The sequence below is a fragment of the Chiloscyllium plagiosum genome, chromosome 32 (assembly GCF_004010195.1).
Source record: "Chiloscyllium plagiosum isolate BGI_BamShark_2017 chromosome 32, ASM401019v2, whole genome shotgun sequence".
NCBI lineage: Eukaryota > Metazoa > Chordata > Chondrichthyes > Orectolobiformes > Hemiscylliidae > Chiloscyllium > Chiloscyllium plagiosum.
This window is the reverse complement of record NC_057741.1, coordinates 32,427,629-32,445,616: the sequence shown is the minus strand read 5'-3', so window position 1 is coordinate 32,445,616 and position 17,988 is coordinate 32,427,629. Positions and strand designations below refer to the sequence as shown.

The window sequence follows — 17,988 nt, the reverse complement described above, 5'->3', positions numbered from 1 at the left end:
GGTAAATAGACAAAGTCTGTTCCCTGTGGTCAGGGAGTCCAGAACTAGAGGGCATAAGTTAAGGGTGTGAGGGGAAAGACGTAAAAGAGACCTAAGAGGCAAGTTTTTCACACAGAGGGTGGTACGTGTATGGAATGAGCTGCCAGAGGAAGTGGTGGAGGCTGGTACAATTGCAACATTTAAAAGGATTTGGATGGGTATATGAATAAGAAGAGTTTGGAGGGATATGGGCTGGGTACTGGCAGTTGGGACTAAATTGGGTTGGGATATCTGGTCAGCATGGACGGGTTGGACCGAAGTGTCCATTTCCATGCTGTCATCTCTATAACTCTAAATTGTACAGGATTTGAACCCAAGTTCCTATGACATGAGCTAAGTCCAAAAATTGCTAATCAAGCGACAACACCACTCGGCCACTGTCTCCCTGCAAAGAGCAAAATGGTCACTGAGAGGTTGTTAGTTCCTCAGAGGTGGGAGCGAGTTATTAATCACCATGCATTCCATTCACAATTTTGTGCAACTCCATAAGGAGTAACAGGTAAAGATGTACCTTACTGATGACAACAGACTGTCTCATTTGGCAAATTATATTGGATGGGGGTCTCTGTAGGAGCTATAAAACTTTGAACTGAATTTCAGGAGGGAAATAACCCATGGGCCATTGGAGGTTATCCTGCACTTTGCATGTAAATTAGAATTTATTTACATTCTGAATTTAGTGATAGCTCACATTCTACAGGGATGAAGTGAAATCATTTTGCAACCACAGAGTAATAGCTGATACCTCGACTATCTTGTATCATGTAGCCTGAATTTTAAACAAGGACTTGAGGGGATGGTTTAACAGTAACAGACTCATGTTTGTCTGACAACATTATAATACGTTCATTAAAATTCAAAGGAAAAGACAGCATTCAAAAAATTGGATTGTCTGCGAATGTGCCATCCAATAATATATTGATGTTGTAAACATTCTTTGTGCTACACAAGCCAGCATTATGTGAGAATGTGACATTCAAGGCACACTTAGTTCCAGGGGATTGTGATATGTGTTTTTTTTTCCAAAATACAAGTTATATGCAATTTTGCAGGAAACGAGGGCAAGGCTGGCTACATGGTTTTTAATATGCGACTCAGGACAGTTCTAGGGTCACGGAAGAACAGTACAAAGGTGACAGAGAATGAGACGAGAAGTAAGTGAAAATGTGAGGAGGAGAGAGAAAAGTAAACTCCATGTTGGGCAGTTCTGTTAATAGTTATACTGTTGGGAAGGAACCAGATGACACAGTAGGGGATTCTGTGAGATGTTCCAAGCATAATTGCATATCTTTGTGTTTTTAGAATTGAGAAAGAAGTTCAAGAAGTTAGTTACAGTCAACTGTGGAGTTAGCGATCTGAAAAGGTCTTGGCAGCTGTTTAGACTGAGAAGAAGCCAATTAATGGTACAGCTCATAGTCAGGGTTAAGATACTCACAAACAATAGTTGCTTGATATAACTGATGAAGGTTAGAGTCCTGAGGAAAAAAAACAGTGGCAGTTCTGGTATGGTGAAGCTAGTTGTTGGTAAAAAGTTGGAGATGTGCCTGCGAATAAGCACTGGAGTGCAGCTTCTAACTTCAAGGAAGTGTAGATCCAGGAAACAAAGTGATAAAATGTTAATTCAGGATGTCAGAATATAAATTGTGCATCTATTGTAGGTTATATTAGTGCTTTCATGTTGTGTAATAATTGTTTGCTTTAAACCTTACAATCTTGTTGTTTTATTCTCCTCTTGAGTCCCTGAATTACTTTGACAACTAAAATCAGTTACTGGTCTCAAGCCAGACTGTAACATATTTCTAGTCCAATATCATAATAATTGACAAATCATTCCCCTTATCCAAAATGGAGGCACCTTCATTATGCACGACTGGTGAGATACTTGGGAATTGAGCCAATCTGAAATAAAGAAAAACATACCAAAGAAGTTCTCTTACAAGTGCAATTTATTCTTCTCACCAATCCTGTCGTCGGTTTAGACCAGGTTCAGTAATTTAAATTGAATGAGCCAACTGAGTTGAACAGAGTTGATAGTTAATAGATAATTGAATGAAATTTCAGTAGTGTTTAGTAGAAATATAATAACCCTCTGCTACCCAGTGCAATATTTTGGGGAGGAGAAACCAAGGTGGTGCAATGACACTCTGTAGCATTTCTGACTACTCTGTTCGCACCTCCAATGCCAGACAGTTCGTCTACATCTGGTGGTGGACTGAAGGAAAGAGAAAGACTTGTAATTCATACAGGGGTATTCCAACCACTTGAGCCCTTGAAAGACTTTACACCCAAGAAGTACTTTCTCGCAGTGTAGTTATATTAGGAAATGTCAGAAATGTACAATAAGAATGTAGGAAATGCAGCAGCTAGTTTGCATACACCAAACCCACAAGCTGTAGTGAGATAATAGTGAGATAATCTGTATTTTTTAATATTGACAGAGGAATAAAGCTTCGCCAGGACACTAGAAATAACTCCCCTCTCTTCTTAAAAATAGTGCAATGGCATTTGGTACAGTGATCTGACAGGAGAATGGGGTCTTAGTTCAACATCTCATCCAAAAGACAGCACTCCTTTAGGACTGCACTAAATCATCCATGATTTATATCAAGCTGTGCAGTTAGGTGGCACAGTGATTATCTTTGCTGCCTCACAGCAGCAGAGACCAAGTTCAACACCAGCCTCGGTTGACTGCCTGTGTGGAGTTTGCATCTTCTCCTTATGGTCTGTGTGGATTTTCACAATCCAAAGATATACAGGCTGGCTAGATTGGCCATGATTAAACATTTGTAGAAAGTGAGAACTACAGATGCTGGAGATCACAGTCGAGAGTATGGTGCTGGAAAAGCACAGCAGATCAAGCAGCATCCGCGGAGCAGGAAAATTGATGTTTCCGGCATAAGCCCTTTAACAGAAATCAATATTGTTCCTGATGAAGAGCTTATGCCCGAAATGTCGATTCTCCTGCTCCTCGCATGTTGCCTGACCTGCTGTGCTTTTCCAGCACCACACTCTCGACCCCCATGCTTAAAAGTTTCCCATTATTTCCAGGAATCTATAGCTTAGATAGATTAGCCATAGGTAAAAGCTCATGTGGGGTTATGATGATGGGTTGGGTGTATCTCTGGATGAGATGCACTTCAGAGGGTTGATGCAGACTTGATGGGCCAAATGACCCTCTTCCTGCTCTGTAGAGATTCTATGACTTCAATCCAGAACCATCTGCCTCAGAAGCAAGATGGCTAGCTTCCAAGCTACTGCTGCAATAGGATCGGTTTGGATGACCACCGTTATGTCATCACCTGGGATGGAATTGTGATACTGAGTTAACAGCTTACTTGTTGTGATATGGCTAGGGAATTAATTCAGCTTGGGAGGCAGCAGATGATCAACAGGAAATTGAAACCTGTTCAAGCTGCAGAAAGAAAGAACTTCCAGATAAAAGAGCTGATTGTGAGCTCAGAACATCTCAAAGCACATCATAAGCAGCTAATTAATGTTTAAGGTGAAAATCATGAAACAGTATGAGCTTTGCAGAAATGCCACCCAGTCTGTTGTATATCATATTCATGAAGCAGAAACTGTGGCAGATTAGGGCAATATGGTCAAACAAATGGAAACAGATAGAGACACAAATGTCTTACCTGCTTCATGTTAGTGTTGTTTCTGTAATAGTGATTGTGTTATGACATAAATTATGAGCATCTTGTTATGAAAAGTAAGAGCTTCTTTTGTTGCGATTTACTCATGGTCCATCCTTCAACACAGACTTTTATGAAGCCTCTCAACTAACATGGAAAGAAGATTACTGGGGCTATTTACAGCATGACACACTGAAGGAAGCATGCTACAGATTGTAGCCAAATGCTACCTCAGGTCTTGCAGAGTCTGATTAGCAACCCCTTTTTTTTCCCTTTCTGTGCAGATCTCCAAGGTCCATGAGTGACAGTGACTTCCCCAATTGTGCGCAGAACATCCCATGGCCTTCTCAATCACCTTGCCCAGCCAAACTGTTGCCTTCAAGGATCTGATTAATGACTGATGCAATTAAAAGAAAGATCTCAATACTGAGTGCTGCCTTTTATGAGTGTAACTCAAAATTGGCAGGCCTGGAGGTTAATTTTCAAATGTTTGAGTAAGCTTTTCATTCATGGTATAGAATCTCTACCGTGTGGAATCAGGCCATTCAGACAATCTTGTCTGCACTGACCCTTTGAAGAGTGTCCCACCCATCTTACCCTATCCTTATAAACTTGTATTTCCCATGGCTAATCCACCTAGCATACACTTCCTTGGACACTAGGCAATTCAGCTTGGTCAGTTCACCTAACCTACATATCTTTACACTGCAGGAAGGAACCAGAGCACCCAGAGGAAATCCACACAGACATACTGAGAATGTACAAACTCCACACAGATAATTGCCTGAGGCTTTTTCGAATCCAGATCCCTGGTGCTGTGAGGTAGCAATGCTAACCACTGAGCCACCATATACTGTTAGTAGAAAGAGGCTTGTATTGCAAATATATTTCACACCAGGAGTACTGATATTCTAGCCACTTCTAGAATAAACTTTGACACTGAGACACATATTGGATGTATCTGATACAACTGTACACTTGCAATAGACATGCGAAGGTAATTTCACTGCATGTCATTTCAAATTTGGAATAAACACCTATTAAAGAAAATTAATACTTCTCAGAAAAAACAATTTATTCGATGTCAGAATCTATCTTCATTTTCAACATCACTGTTGAAAGGGCAGATATGCAACATGAAAACCCATTCAACACGACAGAAACCAATTTGTAATAAGTTAACCTAGGCTATGTTTTTGCTTTCTGTCACTGAAACATTGTGCACTGCAATAAATTACTAACTGAATTGGATAATAAAGTACACAGATGCACTATAATGTAAACTGATGAAAAACGCCCAACTGAGACAAATTGATAACATACAGAATTTGAAATTTATGGTAGTCTCAATCCTTGTGTTCTCATCAAACAGTATTCATTCCATGTATGGATCACATTTTATATGATGGAAACTACATTGGAAATTACACTACAGCTCAAACAGACAGAAGGTACAGAATTTATGTTCTATAATAGTTTATTTCGACAAACGTATGTATAAAATGACCATCCACTTTCATGCAAACCACCCTTGTTGATTTATCAGAAACCCTGTCGTGTGAAGGAGGTTTTTTGTAGAAATAGGGCATTGTAGCCAATGTTATGCGGTGTGACATATCAGAATAAATGTGTCTGCAGGTTAAACTAAAATTCATTTGACAAAAACATTATCATGTGTATCAGTTAATAACCAAATTCTTCACTGTCATATTATTTGAGGGAGGGGGTCAAGACTGAAAGTCACTGCTTGAATGGGGGGGGGGGGGGGGGGGGGGGAATGGAAGAGACCATTGCATTGGGTTAAGTTTATTTTCTATTGTTTTGTATGTTTTGGACCACCCCTGACTCTCTCCTGCAGTTGGAAGCAGGATAACGCAATATACAATATATATTCAAAGTTTGTGAGAAGATTTGTAGCTTGGGTGCTCGTTGTTGTGGTTCTGTTCGCCGAGCTGGAAATTTGTGTTGCAGACGTTTCGTCCCCTGTCTAGGTGACATCCTCAGTGCTTGGGAGCCTCCTGTGAAGCGCTTCTGTGTTGTTTCCTCTGGCATTTATAGTGGTTTGAATCTGCCGCTTCTGGTTGTCACCTAGACAGGGGACGAGATGTCTGCAACACAAATTTCCAGCTCGGCGAACAGAACCACACCATACAATATATATTTTATATATATATATATATAAAATATATTTGTGTTAGTCTAGAGCCCTGTGTCTATATGTATAAAGCTAAGAATTCCATATGTTTTCTGAGCAACTCTATCAAAGTCTCCTGCACCTTCAAGATCTGTGTATGTCTCACTGTCTCCCACCCAAATTTCACTGTTCCCACATATCATTTAACAATATACCATTGGAGTTCAATGCAGAATTGATGTCACAGGTTTTATTTTACATGGGGAAACAACAGCTAGATACCTTCAGAGTGGAGTCGGTTGCAACACAATTACAAAGGGTCATAATAACTTCTTTCCGTGATTCTATATATGAACACAACAAGATTCATTGGTGTGTTTGTATTGTATGTGAGTAACAACTTAAACATATTTATGGTGCAGTAAGAAAATATAGATCGAAGTGACTGGTGTATTGACTTATAAGTGCCTCTAAATAATCACTGATGAATACACAACAGAACTTGAATCTTTATTCATCACTGTGTTGAATCGTTATTTATTATCAAAGACTTAATTCACTCTATAACTTCTTGTGACTAATCTGAGGCATTTTTAATTGCATTCTGTGTCACTGACCTTTCCACATTAGCAGATAACTCAGCCACCGACTTTGTTTTAATTCATTCATGGGATGTGGGACTTGAGCATTGCCAGCTCGTTCAGCATTTATTGTGTGTTCCTGGTTGGCCTTGAGAAGGTGACGGTGAGTGGCCATCCATGTATTGTAGGTAGACCATTGCTATGGGTCCATTGGAAAACTAGTTCTTCATTCCTCCCAGCACGTACCCTGCCAAGCTCCCTGTAGAAAACTGTTGCATGGTTGTAAAATTGCATTCCTCACAGCCTTAATGAGGGGAATCCTGCAGTGTTACCTGGTCGGCTTTATATGCAAATGCAGTCCCACATTGACACAACTGGTTGTTAAAAGCCCTGTGAAATGGCCTGGTATGCCATTCTTTTACACGGAAAAATTCGAAGACTCCAGCAGATCATGGACACCGCCCAACATCAGCACTTTTTTTGTGGCAATTAGTCAAGGACAATAATAAATGCCAGCCTGGAAATTGACACCCATCTCCCAAGAATGACTTATAACACAAAAATGCGCTTTTATGAAAGGTAAGTAGTCTTTATTCAATAATTTCTATTTTGTGTGAATTGGAGATTTGTGTTAGAACTCTCATTAGAATGCTGTTGCTGTGTCAATTTCTGTTTTACTCCATGCTGATATCTACATCAAGGATGATGACAGAATAAAATTCACCCTGTAATTTCAAACTCCAGACTGGGGTCAGAAAAAGCTTACTGCAGTTATACAAGAATTACATAGTGTAGGACATGGAATCACTTAAAATGATTCCGCACAATAAAATATGGTCTAACCTCATACCTAGTGCAACCTACTTGACATAATCAAATGTTAACTACCTTCTGATGTCAGCATTAAATACTGACCCAACTGATAATGTTTTAACATCAGTCTCTTCCTGCCAAGGCTAAACTGACCATTTTAAATAACCATGATCGACAGTTTGCAGATGACTGCAGTGTCATTGCCCACTCGCGCCAGATTTACAAGCCTTCAATCTCTTCAAATCTGTGTACAAGAGACTCAGCGTAACCTTGAAATACACCAAAACAAATCTCATAAATCAATCCATGCACAATCAGCCAAATATTTCACTTCCCATATATGGTGAAGGAATATGGAATATTTTGAGCACCTTCCACAATGTGGCAGAGAACTCTTCCAAAAGGTCTCCTTTGACAAGGAGATGCAACAACTCAACAGCTTGATCAGTTCAGCCTTATACAAACCACAGTAGTGGATAGTTGTCAACAAGTCAACAAAATTCTTTGTGGACAAAGCAGTACAGTGTATTACTGACACATAACAGCACCAGAGAAATTTTATTCACAATGCCCCCACCACATCCTCTAAATTCAATGGGAGGACCATGAAACAAATACCCGTTTCTTGAAACTAGCTCCATTAGTGTTCAGGCCAAACCTCCTTCAAAATCAAATTTGATTGATTGCACACAGCGTCTAGTTGGCTAAAATCCAGCTCTGCTACCAGCTTTAAAAAGGACAAAGAAAAACACTTCAAAAATAATGTGAAACTGTCAAGTGTGACAGCATTGATCTTAATGACTGGGATGAGCTTGCCACCTATCATTCAAAATGGTGTCAACCTGTCGATCTTTGAGTCATAATGTCTTAACACAGAGGCCGAATGGCCAGAAAAAAGGAAAAGGAAGCAAAGCCTGAGCTGAATATGGACATCCTGCTCAATGTGCCCAAGAGATACAGATCAAGAATGAATATGTTCAGTCACATGAAGACCCATGCCACAAACTCATATTGCTGAGTGGACATCATCTTTGATTCGAGGGAAACCATTGCCAATGATAGGGAACATCAACAAGCAGTGACACCCTGACAAAGGCACATGGGGAGGTGAGAATGATAGTGATAAGCTTCTTCCACCAGCCACTCCAGCGATAACATCTAAAATCTCCCATTTTATACCATATTTTATTTTGCTCCCATCAGCCTGGTTGCAAGAATAACTTGTAGCCAGCTCCACTGTGTTTTGTGGCTGGCGGCTAAGAGATGCATAGGCATTGCCAAAATAGCAGGAGGGAGTAGCTGATCCCCTAAGCATGAACAGCTGAAATTCGACACCTTGTGATGCATTGCATCTGCATTTACAGCATTACTGTGCCATGATAAAAGTACCACATTAAACCAAAGTTTCACTGGCATATGGTAGCATAACATGATGCAAAGGTTCAAATCTTGCTCACGTTATTATAATTGTCTCATATAATCTTATATTAACATACAAATGAACATAAAGGAGACTATATCAGTCATTAACCATACATGTTTTATTGTATTGTTGAAATCTTGAAATCTGTACCGAACTGACATAACGTAGTTATAATTGTAAAATTGCAGCAATTACATGCCAGAGCTTTGCATGCAAAAGTTACGACTAATAACATTAAATAAAATATTCAGGTATCCATAGCTTTTAAGTTCACTAGTTTCTTGAAGTACGGCTGTCACTTATGTAGTCAGAATAATTACTAGTGGGGTGTTGAGAGAAGGCTATATTATTTCTGTATTCCGACTTAGACATCTTCAGTTGTTATTCAAAGTTACATTGATGTGAATGAAATCTTTATCGAGAACTGACTAACCGGTAAGAGTTGTGTCGAGACATTACATTTCTGTGTGTATGTCATCAGTACAGCAAAAACAAGAAAAAGTAAGCATGGCTATACTGATGTCTATTGTAGCATAATCTCATTTGACACGGGGCAAAAAATCTGAGACTCCTATCCGCCCTTGCAGATGGATTAGAAAGTTCCCACAGCACTATTCTGTATAAGCACAATGAGTTGGAATCATAGAATCAGACAATACAGATGAGGCCCTTTGGCCCATCAAGCTTGTACTACCAAAGTTACACTAATTCTATTCTAGTTCTATCTTCCAGCATTAAGCCCATATCCTTGAATAGCCAGGTCCCATTTCAACCTGGTATGCTCCAAAAGAAACAACCCAAGCTTATCCAGCTTCTCTTTATAGCTAAGGTGCTCCATCCCAGGCAACACCCTGGTGAATCTCCTCATAACTTCCAGTGCAATCACATCATTCTTATAATGTGAAGAACAGAACTGCACACAGTTCTCCAGCTATGCCCTAACCAAAGTCCAACAGAATTCCAGCATAACCTCCCTACTCTTACAATCTATATTTCGACTGATAAAGGCAAGTTCTTTCTGCTGTTCTAACCATTATATAATCCTCAATTATCATCACAGAAAATAAGCATCAAATCACTTTGGGAACCTATGCACAAATTGGCTGTCACATTTTTCACATTACCAGCATGGAAATAATGGGCTGGTCATGTCATTCTCATATGACACAATGATATACCATATGATCCTAAGGTTGTACCTTCCAAACCCATAACCACTTCCATTTAGAAGGACAAGGACAACAGCTGCCTGGTAGATTACTACCACCTGCATGTTTCCTCACTAAGCTAGGCAGCATCCCAATTTGTAAATATATTGCTGTTCATTCATTGTCACTGGATCAGAATTCTAGAATTCCTCTCCTTGACAACATTATGGGTTGACCATACATGGACTGTTGTGGCTTAAGAAGGCAGCTCGCCACGACCTCTCAAAAGCGACAAGGACTGACAATAAATGCAGTGCCTAACTAGTGACATCCACATCCCACGAGTGAACAAAAAAGAACTCACTTCAAAAGTATTTCATTGACTTGACGCTTCCAGGTGTTGTGAAAGGAATCTTGTAAATGCTATACTAATAATATCACTGGACTCTTAGACTTCACCGCAGTGTGAAGAAAGTTAGATTTGTTAAATAGACCTGGAAGTAAAAATTAGTCGCAGTTATGGTGACCATGTAAATGGCACTAATTATTTTAAAAACTCATCCTTAAAAGAAAGAAATTGCCTGTCCTTTTGCCATGTATCCTGTAAGACTTGAAGCCCACAGTAATGTAAGTGAATCCTAACTGCCCTCTGAAACAGCCGAGCAAGGTATTCATTTCAGGGGCAGTTAGGGATGGCAAGGAATGCTGGCTTTGCCAGTGATGCCATCATTCTGTGAAAGAAGGGATACATTTTTCATTGTCATTTTAGGATTGAAGAATGATAGCTTGGCTGATTTTCTTGCTTATGAATAGATATAATTTTTTGCTCTAACGGAAATTTTAGTGAAAGGTGATAGATTTATACAATCTAAAAGGAAATGAGAACTGTCTATTTTTTTCTGATTTAACTGATTACAGTGAACAAAGCACAATTTCTCTTTTGTCATTCAAAGAGAAATTTCACCTTGAGCAAAGGAGATAATAGTTTTGTCTGATTTTACAGGGATGTAATTTGCCAGTGGAGTGGGACCAACAGCAGCAACAATAAGCATTTGTTTTTTTTGTAGAATTAGTGCTACAATGAGATTGCTTTGGATTGAAACCATAAGATTGATTTTTTTTTGTAAGCACATTTGAACCATGCACCATGTCCTGAGGGTTCATCCTGAAATCCTAAAATTAAGGTCACTTGATGTGATTTGCTTCAGATATTGGTTGAATAAAGACAGATTTAATAACAGGTCCAGATTTTATAAGTTATTGACTCTTGAGTAAAGTGGGAGAAAGCAGTCTATTTTGAATGAGGAATTGAAAGTGGAGTCAGATCTTGATGGATTGTGAAGGTCGCACATGTCAATTGTCAAGGAATGGGAGGAATACGATGAAAGAATAAGTTTAGTATTTTTTTCTGGGGAAACCCAGAACTGTCATTTCAGTCAGATTGACATTGTACCACGATACAGCCACCACTTCTTCTCCAACAAACACACAGAATGTTGGAGAAATTCAGCAAGTCTGGTAGCATCTGTGGAGGAAGGGTGTGTTCTCCCAGTTTATTTAGCAGTCAATAAGCAATAAAATCATAGAGCGGACCATTTTCAAACAATAGTGTACATATATTTTGCATGCAAGTTTCTCTTTCATCACCATTAATCACCCCCTTAACACTTGCCCTAAGTTTCTACACAGGGAGCACTTGCTCCTTCCCACCACTGTCAAAAGTATATATCAAAACGTTTCTCAATACCTTTCAGTTTTGAAGGAGATTTCATTTTGAAATCATTGATTGCTCTTGCTTTCACAGCCTTCTTAATTGGGGAGGTGGAGGTCATTACCACCTGCATTGTAAACAAAGTTCTTCCTCGTACCCCACTGCATCTCATGCCTGAAACCCCAAATCTCTCTTCCCTGGTCCTTGTACAATTGTTAACAGGAGCGGATTTTTTTTCTACCTTTCCTAAGACAGTTTATAATTGTTTACACACTCCAAACCTCCCTTCAATCTCCTTTGCTGCAAGAATAATAGTCTCAGCTTTCTTTTGAATTTTGTGATGTAGGATGTCAGATTTATTTATACTTTAACATTATTTATTTTAGTGTTTGAATTTAAGCTTGTGGCATGTGAGCTTTGATCTATGGTCTGAAGGGAGTTTAATGATTAACTTGTAAGTATTTCTGTAGCCACGGTGATTTTATTTATAAACAGTATGTGAGAGAGTTTCTGGTGTGTAGTAAGTGTTTTCATTGGGAGGGTTTTTATGAACAAAGTTAACAGTTGCACGTTGGGCTTTAAGTTTTGAAGGTCAGAGATTGTTATTTGTCTTTTTAATTGCTGAAACTCCCACAGCTTGCAAAAAAAGCTTTGGGTTTTAGTTTGGAGCTTTTGTAGAAGTCTTAGCTGAGGATATATGTGTAAAACAGTTGCTCATGATGAAAGGAAATGGTTTAGAACTCTTAAGAAACAAGGTGTCCTCAGTGTAAGCAGCTTGAAAGTGATAGAAATGTTTGATTGTAACCCTAAATGGGTTAATTGAAGCTAAGAATGTCTAAGGTCAAAAATATGAAGGCTCCAGGAAGAGGCTGTCAGATAGGTCAAGATGGGAAATAGAAGCCAACGTAAAAGTCAGGTCTAAAGATATGAAAGAGAAGTGAATTCTCTGGGAGAGCTTTTGGAATTAATGGAATTGTATTTTCCAATAGAATCCCTACAGTGTGGATACAGGCCCTTCGGCCCAACAAGTCCACACTGACCCTCCAAAGAGTAACCCACCCAGATCCATTCCCCTACATTTACCCCTGATTGATGCACTTCACCTACACATCCCTGAACACTTATGGGCAATTTAGCATGGCCAATTCACCTAACCTGCACATCTTTGGATTGTGGGAGGAAACCCAATCAAACATGGGGAGAATGTGCAAACTCCACACAGACAGTCGCCCGATGCTGGAATCAAACCCAGGTCCCTAGCACTGTGAGGCAGCAGTGCTATCCACTGAGCCACTGTCCTGCCCAGATGAATCTAAATCTTTTAACTTGTGTAATCTGCAAATAATTTAGTTAATTGTATTTTAGGATAATTGCTTTCACATAATAAACACCTGTTTTATTGTTAAAACCTTGTCAGCAATATTGTGTGTTGGTGTTTCAGTGAAAGACCACCTTGTCAAAACTGAGAAGTGACATTTCGACCCAGATTTCAATCTGGGATCTGACAGTAATCTCATCAGCCTGGATCATAACAAGCGAACAAAAGTTAAAATTGAGAAAAATGTATCAGGAGCTGCCGCTTCACCTTTGCCTGCTTTGCAGCGATGCCGAGATAAATTGTATTCCAATGTCTCCACATTTGTTTGAATGAGGCTGCACTCTTGCTTTTTTTAATTCTTATCAATGAAACAGTTTGGGATAAAAGTGAACTCAAACCCAGTAGATAAAAGCACAATGCTTTACTCAGGAGCACACTAATTTAGACAAAACCTGGTGATACCATTGCCTAAATCCAGTCCGATGGCAAGGTTGGCTCCTTTGACTATAAAACCCCCTTCACAAATTTTCTTTCATGGTGTTTACTCCAAACCTGATTATTCATGATCGTAATTGTTACAAAGTTCATTCACATAGTGTTCAATTTGAATTAGTCCGTTGGTAGTCCACAATATCCATGCAGTAATATTTTAAGAACTTCAGAACAGAAGGCTCCACTACTGATGATCAATAATAATGACCTGGATTTTATGCAGAAGTGGTGTCCCATCAAGCAGTCAGAAGGTAGGGGACAAGCTCACCCTTGGAAGCCATAACTAGACTTTTACGATCCTCAGGAGAAATGTCCCAAGAACCACAAGCGTTGGTTAATCTGAGTGCTTGGAACCTGTTAGCCTCAACAGCATCATCAGAAACAGTAACCACCTTGGGGAATATAAGCTGTACCCAGAGACAGCACAAAGTAGGAAGCCTGGAGTGCAGGTTAGTGGGGTCAGGGCTTGCTGGAGTCAATTGTACAGATCTGGGAAATCTATGGGTGCTGGCTTGGAGTGGGGTTGGAACTGATCGTAAGGTTGGGGTTTTCTTCCAGCCTGGGCAGTCTTTACCAGCAGGTGGGTGCAGTGAGGCCTCTGTGAGCCATAGGGTACCCCATCATGGAGTACTCCCCCTCCCACCAAACCCAAGTCCTCAGGCACTCTCCTTACCTTTACTGGGTGGCCTTCCTGGTGCTGAAGTGCCCATCAGCCATTGGCGGTATTTCACTTCCAGTTCCAGGAAGAAGTTTTTAAGTGGCCTTTAATTGGCCACAAGACTCTCTACTGGTCTAGGATGGGCAGGCTGACCACCACCTGTACCACTGCTGCTAAAGTACCAATGGAGTGGGAAGACAATGGGTACAGCATCCTCTTGCCATCCCACATAATGATATGCCCCCATTCTTTGCTCCAGCCTCTTCCTGGGAGGAATGCAGGATGATATTCCAGCATGTAGCTTTCAACACAAGGAATTTTCAATTGGAATCAGTGTGATCACCAATCAATGGTTTCAGTCCAGTACCTTGGCAACATGCTTTCATTTTCCAACAGCCTTAAGTGGTGATCAATTGTTGTGCATTTAATCTCAGCATTTACTATACTGGTGGGTCATATGATATGCTGTGTGCTCTCCCCATTTATTTGATTTCTGTTTGGTTTCTGCCAAGCAAGGCTCTGGTTAGACCATGCTTAGAATTATTGTTAGCAATTCTGGGTACAGCACATACTGAAGGATATATTATCTGCCTTGGAGTAAGTGCAGTGTAGATTTGCCTGATTGATACCTGGATTCTGAGAGTTACGAGGAGAGATTGGACAAACTAGGGTTATTTATGTCCAGTTCTGAGAACACATTGGAGAGAGTGCAGAAGCAATTTACAAGAATGGCTCCAAGGATGAGAAGTTTCAGTTATGAAGATGGATTGAAGAAGGTGGGACTGTTCCCCTTGGAGAAGAAGGAGGCAAAGAAGACATCTAATTGATGTTTTCAAAGTCATGAGTGGGTTTAATAGTGTAGATAAAGAGAAACAGTTCTTGCTCCTAAAAGGATCGAGAACCAGATTTGAAGCAATTTACAAAAAGACCAAATGCGATGCGTGAATAACCTTTATAACAGTGAATAGTTAGGGTGTAGAATGTATTTCATGAAAATATGGTGAAGGCAAGTTCAATTGAGGTATTGATTAATGTTTTTCAGTATCTGGTGCCATAATTATTTCTCAGGGCACAGCAAGGGTTAAAAAAAATCATTGAATATTACTAATAGATTTGGATTCTCCTCGAAGAGAAGTATGTTACAAAATCACTTTAGACATGCAGTAGTACAAGATACCCCTGTGTCTGTTTTATTGATTTCTCAGAGTTTATATATCATTCTGTATATATGTTCTGTTTCTTTTAAGTACGGTACAATAGATAGCCACCAAATGTCGTCACGGGTGGAAACTTTGCTGGAATTGAGCCAGATGTTAATCTTAACCAAACTCTTTGCCCGTAGTTTAGTTCCAGCATTGCGTCACCTGTCACAACTCTGCTGGCAGAGGCATCATTGTTCATATCTTTCGATTGAAAAGCGAGTTTATCCACTCCATCAACCACTAGGTATCCAGCCAAGTGTGGGCTGGAAGACTCAATATTGTATTCAAAAACATACACACCAAGATAAGGAATCAAAAACTTCCCACTTCCTGGTGCATAGCCAGCACCATAGTTGACGTAGAGATGGTTAAACTTGATTGGACCCGCAGTTTTCATCTCATAGGTATGTGCTACAAAGAATGTCACCATCGGAGCATATCTGTAGGATCCTTTTGAGAAATCTAAGAAAGAATTCAAAGGAAAATCAGATGAAAAGTTTGAGAACAAGAAAAAAACTGTCCAAGTCATCAAATGTTTCATTATCTGCTGTTATTGTTGCATTAACCTGTTAAAAAGAATAAGCATTAGCTATGGTAATCAGCAATATTTCCAACAGGGAATTCAGAAGGAACCCCTTTACCAGTTGGCCTTCACTATCACATGAGTTAAGGTGAGTCAAAAAATTGCCTTTCAGGAAAAACTTGCAAAAGACAAAAGGAAATAAGGAGGAGAAAGGAAGGCTGAAAGATTAGATGGAGAAGGGTTTGAGGAAGTTCTTGTGGAAGATAAATGCTACTTGAGCTCAGCTGGGCTGATGGGCTGTTTCTGAGCTATAAATTCCACTGAAATTTTAATTTTAGCAATTTTGGTCTTCTGAATCTAAGTGCTAACTTAACTAAAGGTAACATAGTTAAGGGGGAAGTTAATCATTGTGAACAGCATTACGTGAAAGGAAAGAGTGTATATTTGACACAAAATACAACATTATTTCAGTCACCTTTAACCTCAACATTAAAAAAGAGAAACTTTACAATATGAGTAAAAAGGCGTATTGCTTGAGCAGAAGGGGACTGCTTTTTCTTGTGACTCCAACTTTAAAGGGGTAAACAAATGCAGATTCGACATTTTTTCTTACACTGGATCCAAATTAGTATCTCAGCTTTGGAATATGACCTGATTCTTGCTTGGCACCAAATCAGCCTGTTCTGCACATTCCTATTTATCACTTCACTTAGATAAGATACAGGTAAGAAAGAGCCTTTAAATATAGCTTAATCCTTTGTTAAAGCAAAATAATTTCACTTTGATTCTTTTGACAAAAGTTTAAAGTGATATCATTGCAAAGGAAAACACAAGGCAGATTCTGCAACTCCTGCCAATTTATCCACAACATGTTTGAATTTTACATCCAAGGACTAAGGCTATTATTTTAAACTTAAATAAAGACAACTATGTTGTAATGAAAGCTTAAATGAATTAGCTGGTACTGGGCTCGAAAATAAATCAATAGAGAAGTAGTGGCAGGCATTTAATGGATGTTTCAGAACAGGTCTATTACTACAGTAAAGAAAAAAATTCAGAGGGAGGACTCATCATCCACAGTTAATTAAAATGACAAAAGCAGGTAATTATACAAAGGTGAGGGGCAGATCAGATAAATAGTCAGAATATAAAAATTGTCAGAAGTACTAACAACTGAAACCATGGAAGAAATTAGACAATGAAAGGAAGCTAGCTTAAAATGTAAAAACAAATAGCAAGAGTTTCTGTAGGTATAGAAGGGTTCTGAAGAAGGGTCATTGGATTTGAAATGTCAACATTGATTTATCTCCACAGATGTTGCCAGAACTGCTATGTTTCTCAAGCAATTTCATGGCTTTTGTTTCAAATTACCAGCATCTACAGCTCTTTGTTTTATTAAAGAGTTACTGGAGTCAGATGGAAATGTAGAATTTGAAACACAGACAGATCAACCACGTGCATATTGAATGGTACAGGAGGCTTGTAGAGTTGAATGGTCTATTTCGACTCCTAAATCATCCATTCATAAAATATGTTTTGTTTAAAAGTGTGAGACTGGAAGGTAATGTTTGGCACTTGACAGAATTCCAGCTTCCAGTTCAGAAGGTTATGAGTTTAAGTACCACTCCAGGATTTGAGCATCTAATCTATGTTGACACTTCAGTGAAGTATGGAAGGATTACTGCTTTCCTCTGAATGAAATGCTAAACTAAAGCCCTCTGTACGTGCTCAGGGAAACATAAATGATCCCATGGCTCTTGTTGAAAAGCAGGGATTTGTCCCAGTGACCTGAAAACCACTCATCCCTCAATCAATATCACCAATAACAGATAAACTGGGTCATTTATCTCTTTTGTTGTTTGTGGGACTTCGGCTTGTACATCAGCTGCAATTTTGCTGCCATCACAGTTACTGCACCCCACAAGTAAAGCTCTTTAGGATGTGTTCAAAAGTGTAGAGACTGTGTACAAATGCAAGCATTTCTTTCTCATGTAAAAGGCTTGTGGCATGTTACTGACTGTCAAGAAATAAATGGGCCACTATTGTGAAACCTCTGAGCTAATGTCTTGAATCCAATCAATATATTTCTTCTAAGAATCTGAATAAGCCTTTGCATCATTTGAAGTTTGGTCATGAGCAATTCTGGGCTTAGAATCTCTTCATATACAATTGAGTACAATCATTGAATACTCATGCTGTCCAAATGTTCAAGAAATCCTACGTTTTTCAAATCTGATTAGTAGATGGTCATTAAATCATAGAATCCTTACGACCCAGACCCAGACCCAGACCCAGACCCAGACCCAGA

The 17,988-nt window shown here is 39.3% G+C and overlaps 1 protein-coding gene and 1 non-coding gene across 5 annotated transcripts in view; both read right to left on the bottom strand.

Moving 5' to 3' along the window:
• Positions 1-432: 432 nt before the first annotated feature.
• LOC122539610 lies at positions 433-561 on the bottom strand. The gene has a single exon (XR_006309132.1). It is a non-coding gene; the product is annotated as a U8 small nucleolar RNA (small nucleolar RNA).
• Positions 562-12,715: 12,154 nt separating this feature from the next.
• LOC122539489 (multimerin-1-like) overlaps positions 12,716-17,988 on the bottom strand; it is a 64,164-nt gene continuing 58,891 nt past the window's right edge. For all 4 annotated transcript variants that reach the window (XM_043674387.1, XM_043674388.1, XM_043674389.1 and 1 more), the window contains one exon: positions 12,716-15,619. In XM_043674387.1, coding sequence (XP_043530322.1) covers positions 15,198-15,619 — 422 coding nt within the window. In that variant the 3' untranslated portion in view covers positions 12,716-15,197. The remainder of the gene's footprint in view (positions 15,620-17,988) is intronic.